Source organism: Panthera tigris, chromosome D3 (assembly GCF_018350195.1).
Source record: "Panthera tigris isolate Pti1 chromosome D3, P.tigris_Pti1_mat1.1, whole genome shotgun sequence".
Classification (NCBI taxonomy): Eukaryota; Metazoa; Chordata; class Mammalia; order Carnivora; family Felidae; genus Panthera; species Panthera tigris.
The window spans coordinates 18,952,407-18,967,534 of NC_056671.1; the positions used below are offsets into that span (position 1 = coordinate 18,952,407).

A 15,128-nucleotide genomic window follows, 5' to 3' on the forward strand; every position below is an offset into this window, starting at 1 on the left:
CAGAGGAATGGATAGGTGATATAAAAGATTAAATTATGGGAAATAATGAATCTGAAAAGAAGAGGGAAAAAACACTGTTATTAGATCACACTATTAGATCACAAATATAGACTTAGGGAATTCAGTGCTTCTATAAAGCACAATAATATCCCTATCATAAGAGTCCCAGAAGAGCAGGAAAAAGTGACAGAAGGTTTATTTGAACAAATTATAGCTGAGAACTTCCCTAGTCTGGGGAAAGAAACAGGCATTCAAGTCCAAGAGGCACAGAAAACTCCCCTCAAAATCAACAAAAGCATGCCAACACCAAGACATATCACAGTGAAACTTGACAAAGAGAATTCTGAAAGCTAAGGACAAAAGGTCCTTAACCTAAAAGGGCAGATACATAAGGTTTGCAGCAGACCTGTCCACAGACTTGACAGGCCAGAAGGGAGTGGCGTTACATGTTAAATGTGCTAAGTGGGAAAAATAGGCAGCCAAGAATACTTTATCCAGCAAGGTTGTTACTCAGAATAGAAGGAGAGTAAGGAGTTTCCAAGACAAGCAAAACCTAAAGGAGTTCATGACCGCTAAACCAGCCCTGCAAGAAATATTAAAGGGGACCCTTTCAGTGGGAAAGAGAGACCAAATCGACAAAGACTAGAAGGGAACAGAGACAATCTACAGGAACTATTACTTTATAGGTAATACAATGGCACTAAATTAATATATATCAACAATTACTCTAAATGTAAATAGACTAAATGCTCCAATCAAGACATAGGGTATCAGAATGTATTAAAAAAAACAAGCCCCATTGATATGTTGCTTACAAAAGACTCATTTTAGACCCAAAGTCACCTCCAGATAGAAAGGGAGGGATGGAGAACCATTTATTATGCTAATGGACATGAAAAGAAAGCTACAGTCGCCTACTTATATCAGACAAACTAGATTTTAAAACAAAGACTGCAAAGAGAGATTATATCACAGTAAAGGGGTCTATCCAGTAAGAAGAGCTAACAATCATGAATATTTATGCCCCCAATTTGGAAGAAGCCAAGTATATAAATCAATTAATAAGAAACTTAAAGAAACTCATTGATAATAATGCAATAATAGTAGGGGACTTTAAAACCCCACTTATAGCAATAGATATATCTAAGCAGAAGTTCAACAAGGAAACAATGGCTTTGAATGACACACTGGACCAGATGGACTTAACAGATATATTTAGAGAATTTCATCCTAAAGCAGAATACACATTCTTTTTGAGTGCACACGGAACATTCTCCAAAATAGATCACATACTGGGTTACAAATCAAGTCTCAACCAGTGCATACCATGCATATTTTCAGATCACAATGCTATGAAACTTGAAGTCAACCACAAGAAAAAATTTGGAAAGACCACAAATACATGGAGGTTAAAGAACATCCTACTAAAGAATGAATGGGTTAACCAGGAAATTAAAGAAGAAATTTGAAAATACATAGAAGAAAATGAAAATGAAAATACAACATTCTAAAACCTTGGGACACAGCAAAGGTGGTCATAAGAGGGAAGTGTGCAGCAATACAGGTCTTCGTCAAGAAGCAAGAAATGTCTAAAATACACAACCTAGTCTTACATTTAAGGAACTGGAAAAAGAACAGCAAATCAAGCCTAAAACCAGCAGAAGAAGGAAATAATAAAGATTAGAGCAGAAATAAATGATATAGAAATAAAAAGAAACAGAACAGATTGAAACTAGGAGCTGATTCTTTGAAAGAATTAGTGGGGTGTCTGGGTGGCTCAGTCAGTCAGTTGAGTGTCCAGCTTCAGCTCAGGTCATGATCTCACGGTTTATGGGTTTGAGCCCTGTGTCGGGCTCTGTGCTGGCAGCTCAGAGCCTGGAGCCTGCTTCCAATTCTGTGTCTCCCTCTCTCTCTGCCCCTCCACCACTAGTGCTCTGTCTCTCTCAAAAACTAAATAAACATTAAAAAAAATAAAACAAAAGAAAGAAAGAAGGAAGGAAAGAAAGAATTAGCAAAATTGATAAACTCCTAGCCAGACTTAAGATGAAGAGAAAGGACCCAAATAAATAAAATCACAAAATTTAAGAAGAGAGATCACAATCAACACCACAGAAATACAATTAGAATATTATGAGCAATTATATATAAACAAATTGGGCAATCTGAGAAGAAGTGGATACATTCCTAGAAACATATAAACAACCAAAACCGAAACAGGAAGAAAGAGAAATTTGAACCGACCCATAATCAGCAAAGAAACTGAATCAGTAATCAAAAGTCTCCCAACAAACAAGTGTCCAGGGCCAGATGACTTCCCAGGGGAATTCTATCAGACATTTAAAGAAGAATTAATACCTATTCTTCTGAAACTGTTCTAAAAAATATAAATGGAAGGAAAACTTCATTAGCTTGATTCCAAAACCAGACAAGGACCAATTATAATGACAAGGACCAGACAAGGAGAATTATAGACCAATATCCCCGATGAACACGAATGCAAAAATTCTCAGCAAGATACTAGCAGATTGACTCCAACAGTACATTAAAAGAATTATTCACCATGATCAAGTGGGCTTTATTCCTGGGCTGTAGCGGTAGTTCAATATTCACAGATCAACCAATGTGACACACCACATTAGTACAAGAAAGGATAAGAACCACATTATCCCCTCAATAGATGAAGAAAAAGCTTTCGACAAAATACAGCATCCAATCTTGATAAAAACCCTCAAAAAAGTAGGAATAGATGGAACTACCTCCACATCATAAAGGCCATATATGAAAGACCCACAGCTAATATCGTCCTTAAGGGGGAAAAACTGAGAGCTTTTTCCCCAAGGTCAGGACTACAACACGGATGTCCACTGTCACCACTGTTGTTCAAGATAGTACTGGAAGTCCTAGCCTCAGCAATCAGACAACAAAAATGTTTATAGCAGCACTATCAGCAATAGCCAAATTATGGAAAGAGCCCAATGAATGAATAAAGCCCTGATGAATGGATAAAGAAGATGTGGTGTATATATACACACAATGGAAATATTACTTGGTGATCAAAAAGAATGAAATCTTGTCATTTGCAACGACATAGGTGGAACTAGAGTGTATTATGCTAAGCGAAATAAGTCAGTCAGAAAAAGACAAAAACCGGGTGCCTGGGTGGCTTAGTCAGTTAAGCGTCCACTTCGGCTCAGGTCATGATCTCATGGTTCGTGAGTTCGAGTCCTGAGTCGGGCTCTGTGCTGACAGCTCAGAGCCTGGAACCTGCTTCAGATTCTGTCTCTCCCTCTCTCTCTGCCCTTCCCCTGCTCATGTTGTCTCTCTCTGTCTCTCAAAAATAAATAAACGTTAAAAAAAATTTTTTTAAAGAAAAAGACAAAGATCATATGATTTCACTCATATGTGGAATTTAAGAAGCAAAACAGATGAACATAGGAGAAGGGAAGGAAAAATAAAATAAGATAAAAACAGAGAGGGAGGCAGACCATGAGACTCAATTATAGAGAACAAACAGAGCATTGCTGGAGGAAAGGTGGGGGGGGGGGAGCTAAATGAGTGATAGACGTTAAGGAGGGCACTTGTAGTGAGCACTAGGCGGTATATGTAAGTTATGAATCCTTAAATTCTACTCCTGAGACCAGCATTATACCATATGTTAACTGACTTGAATCTAAATAAAGACTTGGAAGAAAAAAAAAATAAACATGCAAGAACTCAGTGAATATTTTCCCCAAGAACCCTTCCTGAAGAATCTAATAAAAAGCATACCTCAGAACCAAAATAACTGGAAAGACTTGGACATGAGTGGGAGTAAGAATTAAATATATATTTACATGTAGACCTAAAACTAAAAATGATGGTTGTAATGGAATTAGTACAGCAACTTAATGGCTCTGGTTCTGAAGATGTAGGTACAGCACAACCATAAAAAATGGATTGGAGATATGGTTTTGAGGACATGACTGTTGTCTTTTACTTATGGGCCAGTCAAATGACAATTTAAAAGAAAAAACTCTTTGGAGGCATCTGGATGGCTCAGTTGGTTAAGCGCCTGACTTTATAGCTCAGGCCATGATCTCATAGTTGGTGAGTTCGAGCCCTGCATCAGGCTCTTGGCTGTCAGCACAAAGCCTACTTGGAATCTTCTGTCCCCCCCTCTCTCTGCCCCTCTCCTCCTCCCCTCTCTCTCTCTCTCTCTCCCTTTCTCTCTCTCTCAAAAATAAATAAACATTAAAAAAATACTCGTTGGTTTACAGACCACCCCGGTATTGATAAAAGTAAATGTGCCTGTGTTCTTACACATGAAGTTGGATGCGTAGATGGGTTAAATGAACCAATGAAAAATTTCCTTTTAATGATTCTGTGGACAGAAAACTCATTTGGTGGGAAGAGAGAAAATTAGCTAAAAAAGTGGTAGAAACTGCTAAAGCTGTTATGGATGGTGAGGCCTATTGTGTGGATACAAAAAGGAAGATGGGAGTGAGAAGAAAGAGGCTGTATAAGAAATAGAATAAGGTTTGATAGAACGATAGGTATTAACTAAGAGTAAGAAGATATCCCATATCCCTTCAGATCCTATCTTGGGAGAGATAAAAAACAGGGGGAAGAAGAGGTTTCCAGGTAATTTCAGTATTACCCATGGTGGGGAATTCTATCAGTCCAGTAGGATAGACATAAAGATTTTTATTTTGAGGAATCAGTTCATGTTATCGCAGAGGCTGGCAAGTTCAAAATCTGCAGGGCAGGTCAGAGGGATGGAAACTCAGGATTTTTATGTTACAGATTCTTTTCCCAGAAACCTGTTTTTGTAGTTCCGGTCTTCAACTGATTGGCCATGGCCCACCCAGGTTTCGGGATGATCTGTTTTAAAGTCAACTGAATGAAATGTTAATCACATCTATAAAATACCTTGAGAGCAACATCTAGACTAATATTTGACCAAATTACTGGGCACCATAGCCTAGTTTAACCATCAGAGGAGCAAATAGAGAATATCCCCAAAAAAGTAGGAGAACTACAAGTATCATATTTATATATCTAATATTGTAATTACATATAATATATAACATACAATAAAGATACCTACAGAAATATAATAACCATTAGAGCAAAAATACAAGCCTCTTGATATTAAAAGCTATGCCAGGGGCGCCTGGGTGGCTCAGTCGGTTAAGCGGCCGACTTCGGCTCAGGTCACGATCTCTCGGTCTGTGAGTTCGAGCCCCGCGTCGGGCTCTGTGCTGACAGCTCAGAGCCTGGAGCCTGTTTCAGATTCTGTGTCTCCCTCTCTCTGATCCTCCCCCGTTCATGCTCTGTCTCTGTCTCAAAAATAAATAAACATTAAAAAAAAAAAAGTAAAAAAAAAAAAGTAAAAGCTATGCCAAAAAGAGAAAGTAAGTGATATATTTTCTTGTTTTGCAAAAACAAAAAAACATACAAACAAACAAACCAGACATAATAGCAAAAAAAGAAAAAGAAAATGAGAAGGAGATATATAAATTTAAAAAAAAACAGGAAAAATAAATCAGAGACAAATGAAAATGATTCCCTCTAAAAGACTGAATAGGAACAGAATGAAGGTAAGGTGAATGAGATCTTTGAGGATATCTTTTTACATAGTTTTGACTTGTATTCAAAAATAAAATTAAAACAAAAAGGATGAAAAAGGAAACCCTAACATTGAATATGAACTGAAAAAAAATTAAGCTAATGTATATTGAACTGATAATCACATAGGAAAAAAATTTAATTGTACCATACATCTTTTGTGGGATATATGCTAAAGACAAATACAACAACAACAAAACCATGCAAAGAGATCTCAAACTTTACTTAGATTCATTGAGTGATACTATTGAATTAACTTGGAGACTATTTTGTGAGTACTTGGGGATAGAATGAGTAAGTAAATATATTTGATGGGAACTTCTTTTACCATGGTAGAGGAGACACACAGATGAGAGGAAAATGAGAAGAAGCCTATCATGGTGGATCTGAACTGGAGGTCTCAGTACAGACTCATGACATTTGTATGTTTCTTCTGGTTCTATGCATTGACACATCATAGAAGCAATGGCTTCCCTATATCAGTGAACACTCCTAGCACTTAAATCTTGGTTTCTGAAATACCATAATCTACTAATTCCTGATTTCAGATCTGGCTGAGGGGATATACAAGCAGATCCTGGAACATTTTGGGCTAGAAGTCAAGAAAATTTTCTAAGACTAATGGATTTGTGTAAAAGAACATAGTTGCTGGCTTAGAGGGGCTCTCTTTGGTCAAATCTGTAACAGTTTGGGCATCAAAAACAATAACAATGTTGGATTATAACATATTGAATTAAGACAATCCTTGAGGGGTGCCTGGGTGGCTCAGTCAGGTAGGCGTCCGACTTTGGCTCAGGTCATGATCTCATGGCTCCTGGTTGGAGCCCCACGTCGGGCTCTGTGCTGACAGCTCAGAGCCATCAGCCTGCTTTGGATTCTGTGTCTCCTTCTCTCTGCCCCTCCCCCACTTGCTCTCTCTCTCTCTTTCAAAAATAAATAAACATTGGAAAAAAAGTTTTTAATTAAAAAAGTCATTAAAAAGACAATCCTTGAGTCAATAATGATACTCAAGAACATCTAGGTTGGGTAAGAGGGGATCTCCTTTATAAAAGAATGCCAGCTAATGAATGTTGAAGAAATGACAGGTTTAGAAATCACCTTTTTGCAACACAAATTTATTTATTCAGACAAGGACCAAAATAGATGCTAAAACATGGGGTCAAGTGTTGTTTAATAAAAGGATACTCGCCTGGTCTCAAAGTATCAAACCATATGTTACTTATTTAATAGGGAACTACCCCTTACAGTGGAGAGATCTGGAAGATACCACTTTTATGATGTGATCCAACTTAGCATCACCAATGATAGGAGATCCTTTGTGTTTAACCTGGATCTGATCATGAAGAAATAATTAGAGGAGCGCCTGGGTGGCTCAATCGGTTAAGCATCCGACTTCAGCTCAGATCATGATCTCATGACTCATGAGCTCGAGGCCTGCATTGGGGGTCTCTGCTGTCAGCACAGAACCCACTTCGGATCTTCTGTATCCTCTTCTCTCTCTCTGCCCCTCCCCCCCCCCTCAAAAATAAATATCAAAAAATTTTTAAAGATTAAAAGAAAGAAATAATAGACAATAGACAATACTAGACAAACCAAGATTGTGAAACAAGACTGTGATACAACTGGACTGGCTTCCTTAAAAACGTTAATATCATAGAAGATCAATTGTTTGTTCATTTCTTTTAAAGAGGCAGAGAAGGGGCACCTGGGTGGCTCATTTGGTTGAGTGACCAACTCTTGATTTTGGCTCAGATCATGATCCCAGGGTTGTGAGATAAAGCCCCACATCAGGCTTCATAAGTGTGGAACCTGCTTAAGATTTTTCTCCCCCCTCCTGTCTCTCTCTCTCTCTCCCCCCACCCCAACCCCTCTCCCCCACTCACACACTCTCTCCTCTAAAATAAATAAATAAATAAAATAAAAATAAAGAAGCAGGGGGAAGTTCTAGATTAAAGAAGACTAAAGAAACATGATAATCACTGATTGGATACTGGATGTAAAGAAATAAATAAGTAGAAGATGGATGATAGATGATAGATAGGAGGGAAGGAAGAAAATAGATGATAGAATTATTGGATCAACTGGGAAAATTTGAACTGGATGAGGTATCAAATTTTCTTGAGCGTGATAATGGTATCAGTGTTATATAGGAGAATATCTTATTCTTAGTAGATATATACTTAAGTAGTTAGGGATAAAGTGCCATGATTAAAGCAACTTACTTTTAAAAACATATAGATAGATTGGGGCACCTGGATGGTTCAGTCATTTGGGCATCCTACTTCGGCGCAGGTCACGATCTTGCGGTTCGTGAGTTCAAGCCCCACATCGGGCTCTGTGCTGACAGCTCAGTGTCCGGAGCCTGCTTCAGATTCTGTGTCTTCCTCTCACTCTGCCCCTCCCCTGCTCGCACTCTGTTTCTCTCTCTCTCTCAAAAATTAATAAAGATTTTAAAAATTAATAAAAATAGATAAATAGATAATACATGGAGTGAGAAAAAGAAAACAAGGTGAAATATTAACAATTGGTGAACCTAAGTGAAGGGTAAATGGGCATTCTTTCCATTTTTCTGTGGATTTAAAATTTTTTCAAAATAAAAATATAAACATTTAGGGGGAAAATAGCCACAACAACAGCAAAAAACTTGTGAAATGCATCTAAGCCAAACTTTGAGGGAAAATGATAGCTTTCATGTATCAGAAAAGAGTTTAAAAATCAATAACCTACATACCCATCTTATAATTTGTGTATCTCAAGATGAGTTTTTTTGAAAAGCAACTCAAACTCAACAGAAGTAGAAGAATCAAGATAAAAATAGAAACTAGTGTAAAAGGTTATAAATGTATAATAAAGAAAATCAACAACACTAAAGTTGATTCTTCAAAAAGACACTAAAATTGATAAAACCCCTATCAAGATTGGTCAAGAACAAAGAGAGAAAACACTAATCACCAATACCAGGAATGAAAGAGGACTCACTACAGACCCAACAGACATTAAAAAGGTAATAAGAAAATTGTATTGACCAACTGTCTGTCAATAAAGGTGACAATTTGCATAAACTGAACAAATCCCTTGCAAAGAATTAACTAAAATGGATACAAGAAGAAATAAAAATGTGATAGTCTTGTATTTATTAAAGAAATAGAATCCATTATTGGGGTGCCTGGGTAGTTCAGTCTGCAGAGCATGGAACTCTTGATCTCAGGGTCATGAGTTTGAACCCCAAGTTGGATGTACAGATTACTTAAAAATAAAATCTCTAAAAGAAAGAAATAGAATCCATTATTTATTTATTTGTTTATGTATTTATTTATTTTTAAGTTTTTAAAGATTTAAAAATATACATTTAAAGAGAATACAAGTCCTCTTTGAAAGTAGTTAAGATCATTGATTGTGTTGACTTTGTCTCTCCTAATGAAACTTAGGAGAGGTGCATGACATCTCCCTCTACCCTCAAGTGGCCCAGTGTAGAAATCGCATTGTTCATGATCCCAGACACATTCACAGAGGACAGAACCACACAGACAGGCCCTATTCAAAATGGGAACTAGAAATATGTCAGCTCATCATGTCTGGCTTTGTGGGTCTGATAGTTGGACCAGGCCAAGGGCTTGTTTTCCTGTGGGAGACTTTCAAATACTCAAATGTGCACAAACTCATCATCATCAACTTGAACCTTGATGAAGTATTTCCTCCCCATGACCACCTGGCTCCTGAACTCCACAGCCTTAAAAGTAGCAAACTTGTTCTTTTCCTGCTCTTCCAGTAGTGGTTTCACATGGTTGGTGATGGTCTGGGTCTCAGCCGTGGCAGACTGCATGGCTGAAGGCGCCCCCACACATCTTGCTGGCAGGTATCAGGAGATGGGCCGAGCGGAACCCAGACCTGAGGTCCCTGCTCTGCTTAAGGCAGGTGGCCTTAGAATCCATTGTTTAACACCTTTACACACATACACAAATAACTCCAGCTCAAAAGCCTTAACCAGTACATTTTTCCAAGCATTTAAAGAGAAAATAACTTGGGCGCCTGGGTGTCTCAGTCAGCTGAGCATCCGACTTTGGCTCGGGTCATGATCTCGGGTTTCGTGAGTTCTAGCTCTGCATTGGGCTCTCTGCTGTCAGCACAGAGACCACTTCAGATCCTCTGTTTCCCTCTCTCTTCCCCTCCCCCATTGGTTCTCATTCTCTGTCCTCTCTCTCTCTCTCAAAATAAAGAAACATTAAAAAAGACAGAGAAAATAACATCAATCTTAAAAAACAACAGGGGCGCCTGGGTGGCTCAGTTGGTTAAGCATCTGACTTTGGCTCAGGTCATGATCTCGCAGACTGTGAGTTCGAAAGCCCCACATCGGGCTCTGTGCTGACACTTTGGAGCCTGGAGCCTGCTTCAGATTCTGTGTCTCCCTCTCTCTTTGCCCCTCCCCTGCTTGTGTTCTGTCTCCCTCTCTCAAAAATAAACATTAAAAAAATTAACAAAAAAAAGCAAAAAACAACAAAACCTTGTCTCCTAGAGCATAGAAAAAAGAGAACACTTCCCAGCTCTTTTTATGAGGCCACTATAACTTTGATACCAAAACCTGACAAGGACATTATAAGAGAGGAAAAATACAGACCAGCATGTCTCATAAACATAAAGACAAATATCCTAAACAAAATGTTAACAAATCAGAGGTGACTGGCTGACTCAGTTGGTAGAGTATGCCACTCCTAATCTCTGGGTCGTAAGTTTAAGCCCCATGTTGGGTGGGGCTTTTAACTTTTAAAAAAAGTTAGCAAATCAAATAAAAATGATATTAAAATCATGAACAAATGGGGTTCTTCCAGGGATGCAAAGGTGGCTTAACAGTCATTGTATATCTTAAAAGACAGAAAAATTATTTATCTTGGTAACACAGAAAATACATTTGAAGAACAACCTGATAGGAAAATAGGCAGAAGATTTTAACAGAAACTTCATAAAAGAGGATGTTCAGATGACCAAGAATTACTTCCAACCCTCAGCATTAGGGATGGGTTTGTTCATTGTCTGTCTCACCCACCACAAAGGCAAGGACTTTGAACATCTGGGTTACCACTGTGACCCCAGCACAATGGCTGGCAGATAGTAGGTGCTGCTCATTCCTATTTGATGAAGCACCTTTTGGGAAGAGAAGCATTCTTGCACCCACAAGGCCCACTGAGTTGTACTCTGTACACAACCATGTCCACAGGCATAATGGCCAGGGCTCAGGCCACCTGGGCTGGAATTCCCACTCACCAGTTACATGATACTGGACACATAACTCAACCTCCCTGAGCCTGGCTCTTTTTTTTTTTTTTTTTTTTTTTAAGTATATTCTACACCCAACGTGGGTCTCCAACTCACAACTCTGAGAGCAAGATTCCCATGCTCTACCAATTGAGCCAGCCGGGCTCCCGGAGCCTGTGAGCGGGAGCAGTTCTCACCAGTAGAGAGCTAGAGTGCAGAACGATCATGCATTTTGAACATGTTTGGCTTCGAGGAACTGAGAGGCTGCTGTCACCATCACTGCTATCACAAACCCCCAGATGTGCACATTCACACATGCAGGTGCACACTGCCCAGGCAAACAAGTTCTTTCCACATCCACAGCCCTGAGGGAAGGAAATGCAGTAATTTCCCGGTGAGCTGGCCAGGAGTCCAGAGAACCACTAGGGCCACAGGGGCTGGGAGGGGAAGGAGCTATGAGCCTACTCCACAGTGGGGTCCCCTGCTCGGACCCTGGGTCCTACTCCTAACCCTGAGATGCCAACCCACATCCAATCCAATCTACTGTAACAGTGGTCAGATTGCTGCCATCAAGGGAGCATCTCCTATGGGCCAGGCAAGCTTCATGCCTGCCCTTAAGGGGGCAAGTGCCAGCATGAGTCTCATTTCACAGAGGCTCAAAGGCCGCAAGAGCCTGCCAGAGTTTCTGCTCTCCCCTGTGCTGAGAGTGAAACCCACAGATCCCTGGATGGGTCGGAGCAGCTGGTAAGACCCAGCTCTCAGGGGCCCATCCCTGTCCCCACCTCCACAGCCCAGTGCTAGCCCAGACTCCAGTGCCCTAAAAGGTGAGTGCTCTGGACCCCACCATCCTCTTCTACGACTACTCCCTTTATCAGTAAAGCTCTGACCTTTACAGGCTGGCTAGGAGCTAAGCAGACATTGGAATCCAGGGCAGGGGGTGGAGGATTCTGAGAAGACCCCACCCTTCCAGCAGCCCAGGACAGTTTCCATCCCTGCAGAGGCCTCCTCCCTCTGTGACTCCAGGAAGCTCCCTCCTGGGCAGGCCTAGTTTCTTTATAAATCAAGTGCAGCAATGAATCCCACTGGATTCTGGGAAAAGCAATGAATCTTCCCACCGAGGATCCTGTGGGAGGGCAGGTATTTCTGAGTGGCAGGTATATGTCACAAAGCCGAAAAGCCAACACTACCCTGAAGTTCATGCAGTCTCCCTAGAAGACAAGCACTTGCTCAGAGCCTCAGAACACCCAGTTTGCATGCAAGCCTAACACACTGGGCCATAAGGCTGGAAGATGACAGACTAGAGAGAAAGGAACCTCACTGTCATCATGTGTCTATTTACCCATTACTCATGGTGCTGGGTCTCTACTCATGCCAACTTTTTTTTTTCAACGTTTTTTTTTTTTTTTTTTTTTTTTTTATTTTTGGGACAGAGAGAGACAGAGCATGAATGGGGGAGGGGCAGAGAGAGAGGGAGACACAGAATCGGAAACAGGCTCCAGGCTCGAGCCATCGGCCCAGAGCCTGACGCGGGGCTCGAACTCACGGACCACGAGATCGTGACCTGGCTGAAGTCGGACGTTTAACCGACTGCGCCACCCAGGCGCCCCGACTCATGCCAACTTTAAGACCCCTCCCCCAGGGGCCCTGGCTGCAGAAATCATGGCCCCAAAGGAACAGACCTGGCACGGTAGGCTAGGAGGAGTTCGGGTCTGGGAGGCCTGCTGCTAAAAGGAGATGGTGGTGGGGAAGCTGGAGACAGCAGGGAGGAAGGAGAGTGGGCTTCAGGCAGGCAGCTCCCTTCAGAGCCTGCAGCAACATGGCCAGGAGCCCTCAAAGGGGAATCTTGGCCAGGAGGACCCCAGCCCAGCCAGGGTCTCTTGACCCCCTGTTCCACAGAAGCTGGGGCCAGCTCCAGGCTCCCTCCCACTCCTGGCTTCTTAAAACAAGAACAGGAAGTTGAGAGTGCTGTTTGACAAGTACACAAAACACCGGGGAGAAACCACATCCGCCTTCCTCACCAAGGAGACTTGCAGGGAAGATCTTGGGCTCAAGAGCAGAGACCCCAACCGCAGACCCTCACACATGCACAGCAGGACATTCCACAGAGAACCACAAGACAAGAACCTCTCCAAGGGGAGACACAGTGGGCCCAACCCCCCTCAAAGAAATGTGGCAGCGGCTCTCACTCCTGGGGACCATGTCCCCAGCACTGGTCTCTGGGGCCTGAAGCCCCTGCCTGGTTTGCAACTACAGCTATGGTTCAGGTGGGCACAACACCTCTGTATGTTCTCCAGAGCATGGGGGAGGGGAGGTTCACTCCCCTCCCATCACCTGGAAGGCCCCTGGGGAGACCAAACAGCCTGTTCCCCACTTGTCGCTGAGCTGCCACCCTCAGCCACTGTCATCATAGAAGGAGCCCTGAAGGAGGAGAGAGAAAGCCCTGAGAACAGCCCAGAGGACCAGGTCAGAGGACCAGAGACAGATGAACAGATGCACAGACAGACAGACAAAAGAAGGAAGGAAGGAAGGAAAAGGCAAGTTAATGCAACAGAAGGATAAAGCATACAGGAAAGGTGAAGCCAGAACAAAGACAGCCCAGAACACCACCTGCCCAGCAGTGGCTGGGCCAGGACTCGGCCGTGCTCCCCCTTGTGCTGGGACTGTCCCCTCGGTTTATAATGTATTTCTGATCCTGACAGTGATCCATGAGGCAGATATTCCGGGAAGCAGACCCGGCCAGCAGGGAGGGAATGATTTCTCAGGCTTCTTTCTTACAGGCCCGGGCTGGGGGCCAAGGGCCAGGAGGGGCGTCCTGCTATGTTCCGCTCCGGTAGGCAGTGGAAGCCTCTCATGAGCTAGGCTTCCTGGAAAAGAATAGGAAATGTAGGCCCCCTCTCCACCACCTACCTTGCCCCGGCCCCAGACATCAAACAGTCACTGGCTGGGCCCAGGCCCTGACATCAGAAGGGGAGGCTGTGGGGGACATGGTGCCAGCAAGGGCAGATTTCCTAGATCCTGGGTCAGGGGAGAGACTGGCCCCGGGTAGCACTGAGTGCACCCTGGCAAGCCAGGACTCACCCATACTTCTGGAAGAAAACCCCAGCCTTAGACAATTGTGTGGCTTCTCTGAAGGGCCAGTGCCAGTCATCAGGGTCAGCCCAGGCCAGACCAGGGACACTGTGGCAGTCCCCTCTTGGGGCTTCCCGAGGCCTGGAGCTAGAATAGACTCACACACCACCTCTGTCAATATCCCCAAGCCCCCTTCTGTCCTCTGCGCACACTTTTCTCCTGCTCTATGCAAGGGTCCTGGGGCTGCCTCCTTGCTGGACTCCAAACTCACGTGACCCCCACCACCAGTGCACACACACATGCACCTTCTCCATACTCTCACCACGGGTCACAAAGTGTCCAGGAGGAGCCAGCCACTGAGAGCCACCCAGCTCCCACCCACCTCTTACTCACCGTCCAATCTCCGAGCAGACCTTGGAGTCAGCGGCGACCGCAGCGTGGGCAAAGGCCTGGGAGCCGCAGTGGGCATGGTGGCGAGAGAGGACCACGGCGGGCACGATGATGGCTAGGGCCAGCCCCAATCCCAGAAGGACCATGCTGACCGTGGCCCTGCGTCCCTGGGCCATGGCTCTGAGGTCCAGGGTGGAGAGAGAAGGCAGGTAGACAGACAGATGGGTGGATGAATGAACAAGATGGGCAGATAGACTCACAGGTGATTGGACAGATGAACAAATAGATGGAGGCCAGAGACAGACAAACAAATGGATTGACAGTCCAGATAGCTGGACAAAAGATAGTAAGAGAAGGTTGGACAGAGACGGGATTACAGACAGTGGACAGACAGGTTTACCAACGAACAGAGGCACCCAGAGGACAGGTGGGTGTATGGACGGACAGCTGGCGATGGCAGGGCTGCTGCCCGACTCTAACGCTTGCTATGAGAGGCAGAGCTGGCCACACGCCTGAACTTCCAGTTTTCAGTCCCTGTTCTTGGCCCTGGCGGGACGCCAGGGACCAGGGCGTTTGTGGGGAGTTTTCCTTCCAGAAAGGAGAAAGCAACCGCCGTTAACTCCCTCATTCCTGCAGCCTGCCCCCTGCAAGCCTTGATGATACAAACACCCCTCCTCCCCAGGGCTATCCCAACCCACGTGCTTGAGGACTTGGCGCCTACTGCCCACAAGACAGCTGGGGTTCAGGATGCCCAGAGCCCCCACGGCCATTCTCCAGTTCCCAGCAAAGCCAGGACAGCAAGGTTCAGGCCT

At 43.4% G+C, this 15,128-nt stretch overlaps 1 protein-coding gene and 1 pseudogene across 1 annotated transcript in view; both read right to left on the bottom strand.

The window, feature by feature from the left end:
* Positions 1-14,850, bottom strand: part of GGT5 (gamma-glutamyltransferase 5) — a 30,906-nt gene extending 16,056 nt beyond the window's left edge. The window contains exon 1 of the mRNA XM_007092310.3: positions 14,320-14,850. Within this exon, the coding sequence (XP_007092372.2) occupies positions 14,320-14,492 (173 nt within the window). The 5' untranslated portion in view covers positions 14,493-14,850. The remainder of the gene's footprint in view (positions 1-14,319) is intronic.
* On the bottom strand, positions 9,158-13,939 carry LOC102967824 (annotated as a pseudogene).
* Positions 14,851-15,128: the final 278 nt, after the last annotated feature.